The sequence below is a fragment of the Stegodyphus dumicola genome, chromosome 8 (genome assembly GCF_044657685.1).
Source record: "Stegodyphus dumicola isolate Sdum_Otavi_A_Nest chromosome 8, ASM4465768v1".
Classification (NCBI taxonomy): domain Eukaryota; kingdom Metazoa; phylum Arthropoda; class Arachnida; order Araneae; family Eresidae; genus Stegodyphus; species Stegodyphus dumicola.
In genome coordinates, this window is record NC_140775.1 from 102,050,857 (window position 1) to 102,066,748 (window position 15,892).

At 33.3% G+C, this 15,892-nt stretch overlaps 1 protein-coding gene across 2 annotated transcripts in view; it reads right to left on the bottom strand.

Moving 5' to 3' along the window:
• LOC118189107 (sodium- and chloride-dependent taurine transporter-like) overlaps positions 1-15,892 on the bottom strand; it is a 256,046-nt gene that overhangs the window by 106,457 nt on the left and 133,697 nt on the right. For both annotated transcript variants that reach the window (XM_035359655.2, XM_035359656.2), the window contains exons 2-3: positions 10,852-10,983; positions 3,081-3,324 (exon numbers count right to left, since the gene is read on the bottom strand). In XM_035359655.2, the coding sequence (XP_035215546.1) occupies positions 3,081-3,324; positions 10,852-10,983 (376 nt within the window). The remainder of the gene's footprint in view (positions 1-3,080; positions 3,325-10,851; positions 10,984-15,892) is intronic.

Genomic DNA, 15,892 nt, shown 5'->3' on the forward strand with positions numbered 1-15,892 from the left:
GTTATAAAATGAATGAAATACAACGCTGTTAAGGGAACTTAGGGTAGCACCAGTTTGTCACTATGGTAAACAAATATAGTGAGTTTTAAAGAGTGCATTTATTCTATTGTGGTTTATGCATTATTGATGAAGTAGATTTAATTGAATCCAATAAGTTTAAATGAAATACAAGAACATATGCGTATAATTTGATATTTCGTATAAGGAAGTCATGTGGTTTACAAATGAGATTTTCTTTTATTAGGATAGCAGTCATATTTGTTTAGATTTGAAACTTAGCATAATAGTGGATTTGTTGCCATTCTAGAGAAACTAAGCTTCCCAACAACAAAGTAATGTCTTTTATTATTGCCAATTAAATTATGCTTAATCCATTCTGGAATTATCATTTAAGTTATTAGCTTGTTTTTGCGTAAAAATTGGTAATTTTATTTGTAAGATTTTTTTTAATTGTTTTATCTGTACATGGTGTTTTACGTTTTTCTACATCTTTCAATTTTTAATGAAAATATTTTGAATTTTTATGTATTTTTGCGTTGCCGCGAAGTGAGAACTAAATTAGTAGCGCATGCGCATTAGGTAAGTGGCGCTGAATTATCTGAAAAACTGTTGCTTCTTTATTTGTTTAATTTCTTTTATACATCGTTTTTTTATTACAACGATGTATAAAAGAATATTTAGATTATTATAGTATTTGAATAGAACTTGTGGTAATTTTCAGATGATATAATTTTTGTGTACTCTGAGTTAAAAAAATCAATAAGATGTAACGTTGTTAAATGAACCTAGCGCCGAAGCGTCGCTATGGTAAATAAATACAGGGAACTTTAAAGAGTGCATTTATTCTACTGTGGTTTATGCGCTATCGACGAAGTAGATTTCATTCAAAATTCGTTAATTCAATATGTTTAAATGAAATGCAGGGAAATTGCGTGTAATTTAATATTCCGTACAAGGAAATCATGTGGTGTACACATCAGATTTTTATACTAACTATCGATAATTACTAGATATAGATAATCTAAGTAAAACACTTAAGGTATTTTTCCAGCCTTCTTAGAATGCCTTCGTGGTGTAATGGTCAGCACACTCGGCGCGTATTTGAGAGGTCCGAGGTTCGTGTCCCGGCGAGGACATTGGTCATTTCTCATATCTTCTGTTTCAAAATAACCTTATGTCTCTAATGCGGCGCCCTAACTAGAAACGTTGGTGGATAATTCTGCACCACCAGGATTTGGCAATTGAGTCTCCTAATCCCCAGTTGTCCTTTAAAAGGGGGAGTATATAAGGTATCTCTCCCGCCTTCTTAGCATGCCTTCGTGGTGTAATGGTCAGAAAACTCGGTGGTTCGAGTCCCGGTGAAGGCATTGCTCATTTTTCATACCTTATACTTTAAAATAACTAATGTCTCTGCAACTTCACTCATTGAAATCAATAAATGGTGCATATTTATACACCGTGTGATCCAAAAGTAAAAATTCAATAATTTGAAAAGTATAGAAAACAGCGTGATGTGGTTTTTCGCAGAGATACACAGAAAGATATGGAATTTGTTTTAGTATTAAAAATTTGCACAAGAAAATGCGACGAACATTCAGAATCACCCTGAAGACGCATCGTTTTAGGAGCCCATTAGTGGCCGAGTGGTAATGGGATCAAAACCCGACGAATGGGTTTTCTCCATGTGTAACGTGGATAACCATCCTTACATAATTCCAAAGATTTAAAAAAGAAACTGAAAGTAAGCGATTTCTGAGGATGTCTTGAATTTGCAAACTGTGTTTTTCAACAGACAGAGCTATCAAAGGTCCTGTGGACTTATGGGCGTACCTGACACTTAATGGAAGTGTAAAATTACACAACTGCCATACCTGAGTGATACAGAACACACAACTGGGAAACTTTTGATAGCATGGGATGGATTCATTGCCATTTTTTCTTTGAGGAAGTCCACAGCGGTATGTTTCAAACTGTTTCTGTTAGTGGTCGTTAGGCAGCGTTTGTAACAGACAACAATATTCCCTCCTTACAAGAGAGGCAAGTGCTCTCCAGGTTACAAGATGCAACACCAGGGCGACCGATATAACTGATGGTCATATTGAAAGAATTTATTTTACATTATACGACAAGAACCACAGCTAAACTCTCTTTGATGCTTCGATCTGTGTCACGTCTGAGGGTTATTCTTGAACAACGGGGCTCACTAGCGGCGAGCAGTCAAGGCGCTGAACACTGGTAGCTCAACATGGGTTCGATTTCCGGCAAATAAGCATGCTGTATAGGCATTTTTGCAATTTTCCTCACATGTTACGTGTATACGAACGAGTTTCCCTTAGAAAGTCCTCCAAGAAGGCATCCTATGTCCATAGAAAGACAGTCCTCGTGTGCTTAATGAAATAAACCAAATCGTATGACTGACGGTCATTATACTGAACGTTTGTAACCATAGATGCGTTGTGAACTGTGATCTATCAGTGTATGAATTTATAACACAAATGAAGGATCACATGTCAGTGATAAATGTAATTATTTTGTCAAAATATCTCTCTTTATTGAGCGAAATTTTTTGTCTTTTTGTGTACAATAGCGTTGTGCTGCTGTCTATACTTCTATCTTGGAATTTTTACCTTTTTTGCTATTTTTAGATCTTACTAAATTCTAAATCGATACTTAATACAAACTGTTCGTTGGAAGCAATTTTACGGCTAATATGTAAAGATAAAATCGCTGGCAAATGAACAGCTATTATGGTTTAAAACACAAATATACTTCAAAATCACGTTGATATTATATAAAACAACAACAGAAAATTGGCTTGGCACTTACTTAAAAGATTGGACAAGCAACATCTTCCACATGTGTACATCGATAAAACAGATATTAATTTGACAAGCTGTGATTAACAAAAGTATTACTTCCTATATTAATTGAGGTTTTAAAGCCAGTGCCAAATGCGGTGTTTAACAAATCTATTATTTTTTAATATTTTATTATTATTATTATAAAGGTAAAATATTTATTAGGTTTACAAACGTTTTACAACTGATGTGGAAAAAATATTAAATTGAGGATTCACTTACTCCCAGAACTCAACAGCAGCATCCACTTTTGGACTATCTGCCACTTCTCCAGAAGTTAGATTGGACAGTGTAGCATTCAACTCTTTTACAGTAAGACAGGATTCAGTGTTCCAGTCGTTGTCACATGTAGCCCAAGGTAAAGTGTGCGTGAAACTGTAATACAAATACAGCAATCCCCAGCTGAGCACTACTATGTAATATACATTCAGAAAGAAGCAAATCACTGTTGTTCCATATCCAATGCCTAAAAGGCAAAAAAAGTTTGTGATCATCTGCATAAATTTTTCTCCAGCTTTAAAAAATGAGTTGTAAAAATAACTTGTGATGAAGAAAAAAAATTAGAAATCATAATGAAACTCAGAACTACTTAAACATCCTTTTGGCATGTCTGACAACAGTTCGTTTAAAAAATTCCAGATGCTACAGAAAATCATCAGTTATTAAAATTGTGAATGAAATAAAATAAAGAAAGTTATTAGTTATTAAAATTATAGAAAATCATTAGCTATTAAAAAATTGTGAATTTTCTTTGTGCTGATTGAATCTTGACATCTGAGGTTCTGAAGATATTCGTTCTTCTTCTCTTCCCTCCCTTTATGCCAATTAGTAGATTTTAAGATTCACCTTTTAGTTTACCGTAAACAACAACAACAAAAAAAAAAAAAAAAGGAAACTTTTACCTCTCATAATACATTCATGTTACATATTTTTTACTTTCATTCATTCATTAAGCAGACTCTGGATGAATAAAAAGAGGTCACGCAAAATGGCTTTCATATGGATCTTCGACACAGGGAAGAAATTTGTATGGCTCTTATAGCAATAGTATAATTTTGTAAACAGAGTAAAAGAACACAATCAGTATTATTTTACATTGTTTATGCTATTGTACTTCAATAAATTTCTTCACTTTTTGCATGTATAGAAATTACGAGACAGTACGATAGTTTATTTAAGCATCACACATTTTCTAATTAAAGGCGGAGCTGAGAAAGCTGAACTAAATATGCAGATAATTTATCTTTCGAAAATGAGACAATTTTCTGTTGATAATAACAGCAACACATTCCTACCATCCATTACTGACAAAACAAAGGCAGGATAGTATTTACGGCATGGGAAGTTGAAATTGAAACTGTCAAATGGCAATTTATAATCACAACTCGTACAGCTGTTCACTTAGGATGTGCCTCCTTTCGGCTCACAGATTATTTACGCACTGAATGCAGTTCCAGAATTTTCTAATGGCTACAATGAAGAGATCACGTGTTCTACAGTTTTAATAGAATGATCGTGGACTGCAAACGCTACGTTCAAAAATTAATTAGAAAAATTAATTGAACAGAATACGAATGTGAAAGCAATTAGTGAGAATTGCCATAATTATTATATTTTCAGAATCTAAAATATAAGTCTTCCGTCATACAAGCATGTTTAAAACCAGGGTGTTCGATATTAGAATCCAGTATGACAACCTACAGTTTGCTTTTATGCGCTTTGTTCGTTAAAATAAGTTACGTTAAGATATATTAACTTATGTTAAAATAAGTTTTCGACATTAAAAGGGTAGGGTACGAACTGCGCCAAATTTGATCGAAGATCCCCGTCCCCATCTTATCTAATCCACAAACTGCGCGACGTTTCCTGTCCCCTATTTCTTTCCCAAGATTGAGTCCTACAAAAATTTATTTCTCGACCTTAATGGGACATTTTATTGAGACTGCAAGCCTTTATTTTCGTTTATCAACATTGTAAAAATTGTGCATGCAAAACAAATATTAATTTAAAGTCTGGCGTGTGCTAAAGTAAAAAGAAATTTCTTTTACACTCGTTTTAAAGTTTTATGATGCTTAAAGGAATGAGGAGCAATATCTTTTTTATTCTCTGTAAGAATTAAAAACTTTCCAAGTTGTAGATTTTAGTCGCATATATCAGTTTTGAATAGTAAAATTGATAGATTAATGACATACACAAAACTGATACATAATCAACCTATCAAATAGCGGATTTGTAGCTCACCTTAAATAAGTTTCTTGTCTAGATAAATATTAACAAATCTTCTTAGATAGCAGAATGGTTTTAACTTTCAAATTTACCATTTTAGGTAAACAGTTCTAATTTAATTAAAAAAATTCTCTTTATTAAATCTAAAAATTGGACTTATTAAGTCGTTCTAAACTCACACTAATATTATTGCAATATATTCCCGTATTAAGCTTTCTATTTTTAGTCATTGAAGTTATTTTAAGGTTTTAAACTTTCTTACAAATTCTATATTTTAATACTAGAAACGTTTAAACATTTATTCTGTTTTCCACCTGATGTACTTTGGCATACATTTAATTTCTAATACACATTTAATTAATAAATTAATAATTATGAGCGTCAGCAGAATTTTCAGAATTAACAAACAAACAAACAAAAAAAAAACAAAAAAAAAATCAAACTCCCTTATATTCATATCCTGGGATTTTCAGTTCCCTTTTAATCTATTCCTTTTTCACATATTGTTGCACTGTACTCAAGTTTTCATGTATGTAGAATTTATATACTTTGTATTGTAGTTATGCCAATTTATATTTAAATGATAATTTTTACAAATTCTTGCATCACAACTCTAGTTAACAGAATACGTTTCCAACACCTTGTCAAAGCTTAATCTTTATTTTCTAACCTAGTTTCAGGCTGAATTATTTGTAAAATTAATTACTTGAAATTATTTGTTAACAAAGATGGTCGCTAGATCACGCTGATAATATTTCTAACTGTTGTAATTTATAATGCAAGGAGTTCGTGTGATTTATAATATTATTCATTTATAATTTTTTCAGCAGTATTGAAGTTAATACTAACAATATTATACATTTAGATTACAGCGTTTTAGATTTCCATTGCCTTCTTCATTGATGCTTTTATGCTACATTCCTAATATTTCATAATGGCCTACTTATCTATGTTTAACTCATTCACCAAACATGTAAATCTATAATTCAGCCCACTTTTGTTTTTACATGTGCTGAATCTTCTACTTTCTTTAATATATTGTTCTGCTTAATTTCAAAAGATCTTACGATCAAGCGGAAAAGTCACTAAACATTGGTAGTTCGATCCGAGTTTCAAATCCCAAAAAGCCTCTTTTTTTTTTTTTTTTTTTTTTTTTTTTTGTTGTTGTTGTTGTTGTACTTATTTACTGTGAAGAAATGTAACGTAAAAATTTCAGTTCCTGAAGTAAAAATACTTTTTTTGATTTAATCTTTAAAAATATTGCAAAAATTTTCCCCTTTACCTTAGCATGTCTTTTTAGAAATCTCTCTAATAAGAAAATATAAGGAAAGATATTAAACTCGGTTTCGGTGATCGATACCTCGGTGCAAATTATATGAAACATTTTTCCAAAAGCATAGAGTTTATATGGATATCAATAAATTAAGGATTATTTCTCCATCTAATTTTCTTAACATGTTTATTCCAGAATTTTCTTTTCACACTGTAGCGCTAACTTTATGAGTTTTCTATATAATCATTCAATTTCTCTAGTCATAGCAACTTTGCATACCTTCTGACAAGTAGTTATATTTTTAACCGCTGTATTTTAATTCCTGTTGACTATCAGTACATTATTCACTTGTTTCACAAGTGCAACTTTTATTTTATACGCAAATCTACGTAAAATAGCATTAAAACTTCAGTTATGCTGAGCTCCTCATCGATTGCTTGTTAAAATTGAATGAAATTAAGCTTAATGTTACTGTTAATTAACTTGTTATTAATTTAATTATACATTTCTAATTAATTATATGTTCAGATATTTCCAAGTATATTACTCAAACTTTTGCATCCCAATTTTTAATTTTTGGTTAAAAAAATAAACTTTTATTTATTGAGATTCCTGACTGATTATATTAATTTGCAGTATTGTTTATCCAATTCCTTTCTTCTAGATAAATTTTAGAAAAAACTTCTTAGCATAATTTAAATTTATTTACAATTTATACGTCAGTGTTCCAAATGCACAGTAATGTTATTATAACAGATTTCATGCTAAGCTTTTCTTAAATTTAACTAAATTTAATTTCTGCAAACATTTACATGATTACTTTAATTAACAAAAAATATTTTTAGCACACTTTAACACACTTTGATATGGAATAATTTTTTGCATGCTAGTGAACTCTATTAAATTTTCCTGTTTAGTTCAGACATCTTGACTATTACTGATGTAATTTATTAAAAATATAAGTTGTATGCTTTATAATTATTTAATTTATGATATTACAATAATAAATTAAAGATGTTTGTACGGGGCGTATTCGGAAACTAAGTACCGTTTTGAAAGAAAAAAAAAAAAAATGTAGAACAATTTTTTCGAATCTAATTTTATTTTTACATGAAAATACATGTCTTAAACTATTTTTCAACATAGTTTCCGCCAATGATCAAACACTTGTCATAGCGGGTGACCATTTTTGTATACCATTGTCAAAGAAACTTCCCGCTAGTTTCGATAACCACGACTCGACAGCATTTTTCGTGTCATCGTCAGATCCAAAGCGCTTGCCAGCAAGCTCGTGCTTCATTTGCAGAAACAAGTGATAGTCGGACGGCGCCAAGTCCGGGTTGTACGGCGGGTGATCTAACTGCTCCCAATGAAACTGTCTAATTAACCATTGAGTGACACCAGCAGTATGGGGCCGAGCATTGTCATGCAGCAACACAATTCCTTTACTGAGCATTCCTCTTCGTTTGTTTTGAATAGCACGCCTTAGTTTTGATAAAGTCTCACAATATCGTGCCGCAATAATGGTTTCACCTCTGGGAAGAAATTCAGTAAGCAAAACGCCTTTCCTATCCCAGAAGACAATGCACATGATTTTTTGTGATCACATTGTCACTTTGAACTTTTTTTTTTTTTTTTTTTTTTCGGAGAATGAGTGTGTCTCCACTCCATCGATTGTTGTTTCGATTCTGGTGTGAAATGACACACCCAAGTTTCATCACCTGTCACAATTTGGTTTAAAAAGTTTTCTCCCTCATCACTGTACCGCGTGAGAAATGTCAGGGCACTACCAAGTCGCTTTGTTTTATGAACATCAGTGAGCATTTTTGGAACCCATCGGGAACACAGTTTGCGATAATTCAAGCGGTCAGACACAATTTCGAACAAAACAGTACGTGAAATTTGTGGAAATGCCTCTGAAAGAATTGTCATTGTGAAGCGTCTGTTCTCATGAATTGCTTCATCAACTTTCCTTACCAAATCATCGGTGACAACAGAAGGCCGACCACTCCGAGCCTTGGCGTGGACATTTGTTCAACCTGCATTAAACATTCTTACCCACTTTCTCACCATACCATCACTTATCGCGTATTCACCGTGAACTTCTGTCACTTGACGATAAATTGCGGTCGGTTTAACATTCCTCGCGTTCAAAAATTTAATCACGGCACGAATCTCACAGTCAGCGAGAGAACTTGTAGGGTTTATATTTATTTTAACTAACATTTATTTTAAGTTTAAACTATCTTTCCTGTCAAGCCTTACTTTCCCCTGAAACTGCCAATGCCAGAGTATGTAAATTTTAGTAGAACGCGCAAGGATTCAAATTATCAGCGAGTTTCCGAGTTAAATAGAATGGAAACGAGTTCGAGGTGTGCTGTTCTTACTTCACGAGCGCGGAGGTAGTTAGCCTGAAATTGAAGAACCCCGCGTTTCGGCCTGTGTGCTTGCCTCGGAGAATTGTTAATCGTTCAACGTGATATTCCAAGTTTGCTGAATTAGCAGCGGTATTGTAAAACGCGGTGAGGTTAGTTACGTTTAGAGAGCCTCGTAGTTAGAGTCTTGTTATTATTTCTTTTCAGGCTCTTATTTTTATTTTACCGCCGGGTCGGCGTAGTTTGTGAGCGTCAAGAGCACGCAATTGTAATTTCTTAAGTTGAATAAAAAGGGACTTAAACCCTTAGCAATACTCTGTCTATTTTCCAGTTTCAACAGTCACCTCTTGGTTGCGTGCAGGTTGGAGGCGCGCAACTCTACAAACTAATTGTCTTAAACATTTTGAATGTACACAGCAAACTGAAAACACAACATAGAGCAACCAAATGGCAACAATTGAAAGTCAGTGAACAAGAAAGACTAGTGTGCATGCGCGGGACGTCTACCACAGCGCTGCAACGGCGCTAGAATGAAACGGTACTTAGTTTCCAAATACGCTACGTAATACTAATATGTATGTTTACCAATACCTTTTATTTTCTTTGTTAGCTCTTGCATTTATTACTGTTATTCAAGTAATTAGCCTGCTCGTTAAATATTTTTTACTTGTTCTTGTGATATATAATTCTATTTATTTTTATTTTCCTCTTGGCTACAATTGGCTTCGAAAAGTTAAATTGTAACCCTGTAGGCAGTAGGGGGGAAGAAATTTGATTGGCGCAGTTGGACTATAGCTCGACCCGGGAGGGATTTTCATTAGCACAGTTGGAGTACACCCATTGACAGATATTTACATTTCACAAAGGACTTAAATTCAGACAGAGTTTCACAGCTAGGCTCTGGAATTTCTCATTTTTCCAGCGAAAAACGTAGCTTCAGATACAGTTCTGAGATAAAATCCGTACTTTGTGTTATAACCGAATCACGAAAGAAGCAGAGTTACTAAATTAATATTTCTTTTAGCAATTAGTAATTCATGGTAGTTACTGAATATGAACTTACCATTTCCTCAGAATAGCAAAATGTGCGGGAAAACCTGAGTACCTGAGAAACAAAGGTCTTGCGTTTAAATACCCTCTCTTTAAGAACAGGAATATTTATGAACTCTATCCATTTTATTAAGAAAGCTTTAAATGACTAGTAGCTAAAACAAAGAAGCAATTTTTTCTGACCGGGAAGAATACTATTCGAAAACTTTTTCCTATCCTGAATGTATTACGCTTTGTTATCATTAATTTAGCCACTTTCTTTATTTCATTTCAACCAAGCACTGGCTTAATTTCCTCTATTTAGCACTAATTTATTAAAACTATTTCATTTTAATTATCATTTATATAGCGTTTTAATTGCTTCCTTTCCTGTGCCGTTAACATATGGCACTCTATGGGCTCCAGACACGTTAAGCCCTGATTATCGTATATCGAAGATAAGACAGCCTAGAAGAATTCAGCCTTTGAATGCGAAAACTCTAGTATTAATTAAAAATACAGATATCAATGGTTCAAAGGATTCTGATAACTGATTCAGAAAGAAGCGACGAAAGACATCTCTATACATAAATGACAGCTTTAAGGGAAATCCAGATTAAAAGAATAAAAGCACATACACAACTACACGAAAACAATATTATACGACATGACGAAAATAAAAACTAGATTTAGACAGGAATTTAAACGTCAAATTATGTTTCTAAAACAGAAGTGTAGGATGTGAAGATTCAAAAACATTTGTTTCGAACTATACTTGCACATATCTTAGGGCTCTATTTTGCACAGTTATGGATGATACGATTTTTCGTTACTTATAATGCAATTTTTCTGAACATTATTTCAAACTGAGTGTAAATTACATTTGGTTCACTGTTAGAAGGTTTATAACTTTTAAGTTACATTCACTGTTTGCTATACAACAGCGAAATTTAGATCAAAAGCATTACTATCCACTTAAAAAGACAAAAAGATGATGCAGTGATGAATATGTAGAATTAATACACAATTCACACACTTTTAAGATTTTCTTATTCAATTTACCAAAAAATCAACAACAATATATTATTACCTTTGAATATTGGACATATCTCCCAGACTGTAATGCCTCCTTGGCTTGTGAATTGCCCAAGAGCGATTTCAAGTATGAAAACTGGAGCACCACCAGCAATGAGGCAGATGAGGTACGGAATTAAGAATGCACCTGAAATGAAATAATGCGTATGTATAGTGAACATTTTGAGCAGTACACTTAAATGATATGCATAATTTTGTTCGGAAAAAAAAAGAAAACTTGAAGATTTGGAAATTTTGCAGATTCTGCTTTACGGAATATTTAAGTAAACTAAAAATTCTGTATAACAGCAAATACATATAGAGACAGGTTTCATGTACATAAAATGCTGTTTACTTGCATAATATGTACCTGACAAGCACATTGAACTATACTTAAGTTATCACAATGTTATCTAAACTTTAACTCTTGATAAGGTTTGACTTAGTACTGATTAGTTGTTTGATTTAGATATACAGTCAAAAGTCTTTAATCCGGACTCGTCGGGACTTCGGCGATTCCGGATTATCGATTTTTCCGGATTATAGATCATCAGTTTAAATCTGGTAAGATGGCATGCAGAAATTATAAAATTAAAAATATGAAACCGTAATTTATAAAATAATGAGCAATTATGATCTAAAGGGTATCAAAATTTACCAAAAAAAGAAGCCTAATATTTATTTGTTTACTTTATTAAACATTTCTTTCAACGCGCGGATGCGTAAAGCATACCTTACGCATAGCCGAAATTAGAAAATTGCAACCAGAAAACTATCTGATTTCTATTCGTGGTATTTATAATGACGAGGAATTTGATTTAAATCATATCAAAGACCGAGTACATCGAAATTAAATACTACATTTAGTAAGGAATTATAAGCCGAATAAAATAAAAACATCTGCTCTGAAGATAACGATAGTGTTGACAAATCAACTTCCAGTTCATTGCGCGCCGCGACGTCTTCCCCCCCCCCCCGCGCAGAGCAGCGTGAAATCGATAAACAGATTTCGGAACGGTTAGATAAACAAAGAATATGCCTTTATCCATTTTTTGTAGCAATTCGTTTTTTGTTTGATGGACATCGAAACATACTTTCGTTTTCTAGATCCTTTGGGAGCTCCAGCATCGGAAATTCTATTTGACACAATCAAAAGTTCAAGCTTACTTTTAGAAAATTGCTCTTACAGTCTGCAAAAAATAATAAGCCGGATCCGATTCGAAGATTAAGGAACAACGCAATCATCAACATTAATTGAAATAGATAATTAGATAATTTTAGCTTATAGCGTCCGTTATACATTAAACGCGCACGCGAAAACGTTTCTGCACTTGCGCAGACGCATATGCGCAGTCGTAAATGTCTTGGGCGCACGAGTAAAACGCCTTTGCGCATGCGTCAATGCGGCGCATGCGCAGAAAGATTTTAGCTTTGAGGTCCGGATTATAGATCATTCCGGATTATGGGTGTCCGAATTAACGACTTTTGACTGTATAAGCTTTTCTTTTCACGGAAACTTACGGAACGTGTGGTTTTTACGGAATTTTGTTTTTATTTATAATAATTTTGTGAAACAAGAGAAAAAAGTGCTATTGGCATAAATCCTTTGTTAGAAAACTTTCAAGACAGTTTTGTTTTTGAGTTTAAAGTACTAAAAAGGAAGAAATGTTGTTTTTATGTTACCTGGTATGTATTCTTACTTGATATGATCTTGGCCATGTTTCCACGCAAACTTACTAGGTGGTACGGCTGTTCTTAGCAACGCACTGTTCGAGTTGTTGTTGCATTCGTAAAGGTGACACAATGGATGCTGATTGTGAGCAAAGATTGAACATGAAGAACCCCGAGCTTCACTAGGGGTTCGAGAAAACCCCTAGTGAAGCTCGGGAAAATCCATAGTGAATTTTTCACTCGGGAAAATTTCTACTTGTAATTACAGTGTATAAGAAACAGGTCCTCCTTCTACAGAACAAAGCAAAATAATGAATTGTTTCAAGTGTAAACATGATGTCAGCTTCTACTGGCAGTTACTAACATTTGATTGGTTCTCAGAACAAGAACAGTGATTGGCCATGAAAGCAAGATATTACCAACCACTTCATAACTGTGTTTTTTATTTATATTCAAGTACATATAACTTTTTTTCTATTGCAAATAATTGAATTTTGTGTTTTGTATTGAATTCAGTAATAAATTATCTTTAAAATGATATATACGAGTTTGCATTTTGCGAAACGTAACATTTTTTATAAGCATACAAAGTTAAAAAACATAAAAATTTGTATATGTAAATTATTCTACGGATATTTTCTTTTAATATTGCACACTGGGTCTTGCATTTAACCAAATTTTCGCAATGTACTGTTGTTTCTGTTAATGTTAGTAGCTTTTTGGACGGCATTTTCTCCATGTGATCATGTACGCTCTCATTGTTTATTATTAATCATTCTAACTTCATTATTAGAAAAAATTCTTTAAAAAAATCTGTATATATGACTAAAAAAATTATATAAAAAAAAAGAAATAGAAAAAAAAATATATTAGAAATCTTGGGCATATTATTAGTTTGCATTCACCCGTTCGCCAGAATTCGAAGGCTGAACCGAACTACCAGTATACAACGACTTCACCGCTCGGCCATTAAGGGAAATAAGATACTGTAAACTAATCATACTGCTGTTAGAAGATAGTATATTGTTTATCAGGTTCTAAAATACGTATTTACTTATAAATATATCAAATAACTTAAAAAAAGCTAAGAACTGGTGACTGGGCTTTGAACTGCGATTTAATATTTTTTCCTTTGCTTCGGTTAAACGAATTTCGATAAATAGAATTATTATTTCTCTCTCTCTCTCTATATATATATATAATGCATTTTCTACTATTTTCCTGATTTTTTTTCAGTTCTTCATTTCGCTTTGAATACTGTTGAATAAGAGGAAGTAAGGCTACAGGGCATTTGACTGAGAATTAGCCGTAACTACTTGGAAATGACGAAAATATTGCCATTATGAACTCGAAAGAATTTCATTATATGAAATTGGAGAATTCTCACTACGAAATTTCTTTTCTAGTCGGGAATGTCCGATATGTTTCAGACGCAGACCGCAAGTGCCAGGAAGCGTCGGGAAGTCCACCAAAATAAGATAAGAGAACTTGGCAAATGACTCTTAATATTTCGGCCTCTCTTCAGAAGGGGAGCGTTTGACATTTCCCGTCTAACTATAGTGTAAATTCATTCTATTCATCTACATTCGCATTCCTGATTTAAGTTCAAAACCGGGAGAGGAAGGGACAGATCTTTTAATAGCACTTATTTTATCTCGATCTTTGATTGTAATTTACCGTTTCGTCATGCCTTATTCTCGTAAATTCGTCCGATATCGGAATAGTAAAGGAGATGATAGTTGCGGAAGACGTATCCCATGACCTTTTATGCCACCATGCTTTCACTAACCTCCTAAAAATCTCGTCTCACCTACTTAGGCTGAAATCTGCTGTAAGAGAAACAGGAGGTAAAGTCCGGGTGGTGGGTCAACCTCCTTAACCCGATCAAAGAAAAAATCCACTCACGTTTGTAAACATCATTTGCGAAGAGATAAGCAAAAAACAAAGCAGAATTTGATATTTCCACGAAAACTGCAACAGTAATGCAAAACATTTCGAGGAGACCATGAAGTCCTCTGACGAATTAAACAGTCTATTCAGAACAGTTCGTGGTCTTCGTTAAAATACATTTGCTCATTTCTAGCTAAATGCACTCACATAGCAGTAAATATAAGGAAGAAATATACTTCAGCGATTTTCATACAATTTTAGTCTTTTTCAGGGTTTATTGTTACCTAATACTAAGTGCCTAACTTTTGCATCGTTTACACTGGTATTAGAACTAAAGGTTTTGAAAAAGAAATGCAGTAATTTATATAATATTTATATCCATAGTTTTTTCGTTCATGCCGCTCAGACGGGAAAATGGCTGGTGAATTTGATTACCGTTTTGAAGGCCGCGGGTTCAAATCCCAGAGAAGACATAGATGTAAACTGTCTGTGCCTTCACAGAAGGCAATGGTGGCTCCCCTACTAGGTGCCTTCATAATAAAGTGACCACCGCGTCCTACCTTAGCAGTGGCCAACGCCTATAATGGCTAATGTCCGCCTTGGCAGTATACTTGCTTAGAATTAGGATAGCTCTCTTATGTACGTAGGCGATTATATTTCGAAATTTCAGGCGGGGGAGGGGGAAGGAATTTTATCTTCTACTCACGTAACAGCTGCGATTGTTTATATTGATATAGAATATTTTTCATTTTTAATGCAATTATTAATTTAATCATTTGGATGTGAACGGATAAATTTTATAATTCACCCTGAAGTTGCATGTGTGTAGCAATAGTAAGTAGCAACCCCATTCTACCTCATTTGAAAATTTATCTTTAGTCGAGGCACTAAGAATATCTGTTTAAAATGTTGCATTAAAACTTCGAAAAATTAAACAAAGTTACTGACGCAATTTACACAGTGATATTTACAGAAAAGAAATTTAAAAACATTAGAGCTAAAGTAAGTGTAGACTACCTACCAACAGTAAAAAAGGTTTCTGCGGAAGATTTCGAACGTTTTGCATTCACCTCACTACTCTAAAGTAATCGAACTTCATACTATCAGTTTGCTAGTTTAATGAAACACACTGAATTTAAAGCAGATCTGCACTGTTATAATTTGTGTAGTGTCGAATGCTCTGTTCACTGTCAAACCAAACAATTAAAACTGTACTTCAGTATTTAGTACAAATAAATTTTTATACTGCAAAGATTTTGCGCGAAGGGGAAAAAATTGAAGAAAATAATTATTTTGCATCCGCTTGTTTTCGCGTAGAAACTGTAATTTGAAATGTAAATTTTTTTATAAATTGTTTTAACTATATTTGGTGTTTTATGTTTCTCTACATCTTTCAATTATTAAAAATATCTACATTAAAATAGATATTTTGAGTTTTTACGTGTTTTTGGCCTTGTCGAATGAGAAATATACTTATCTTGAATGAGAAATATACC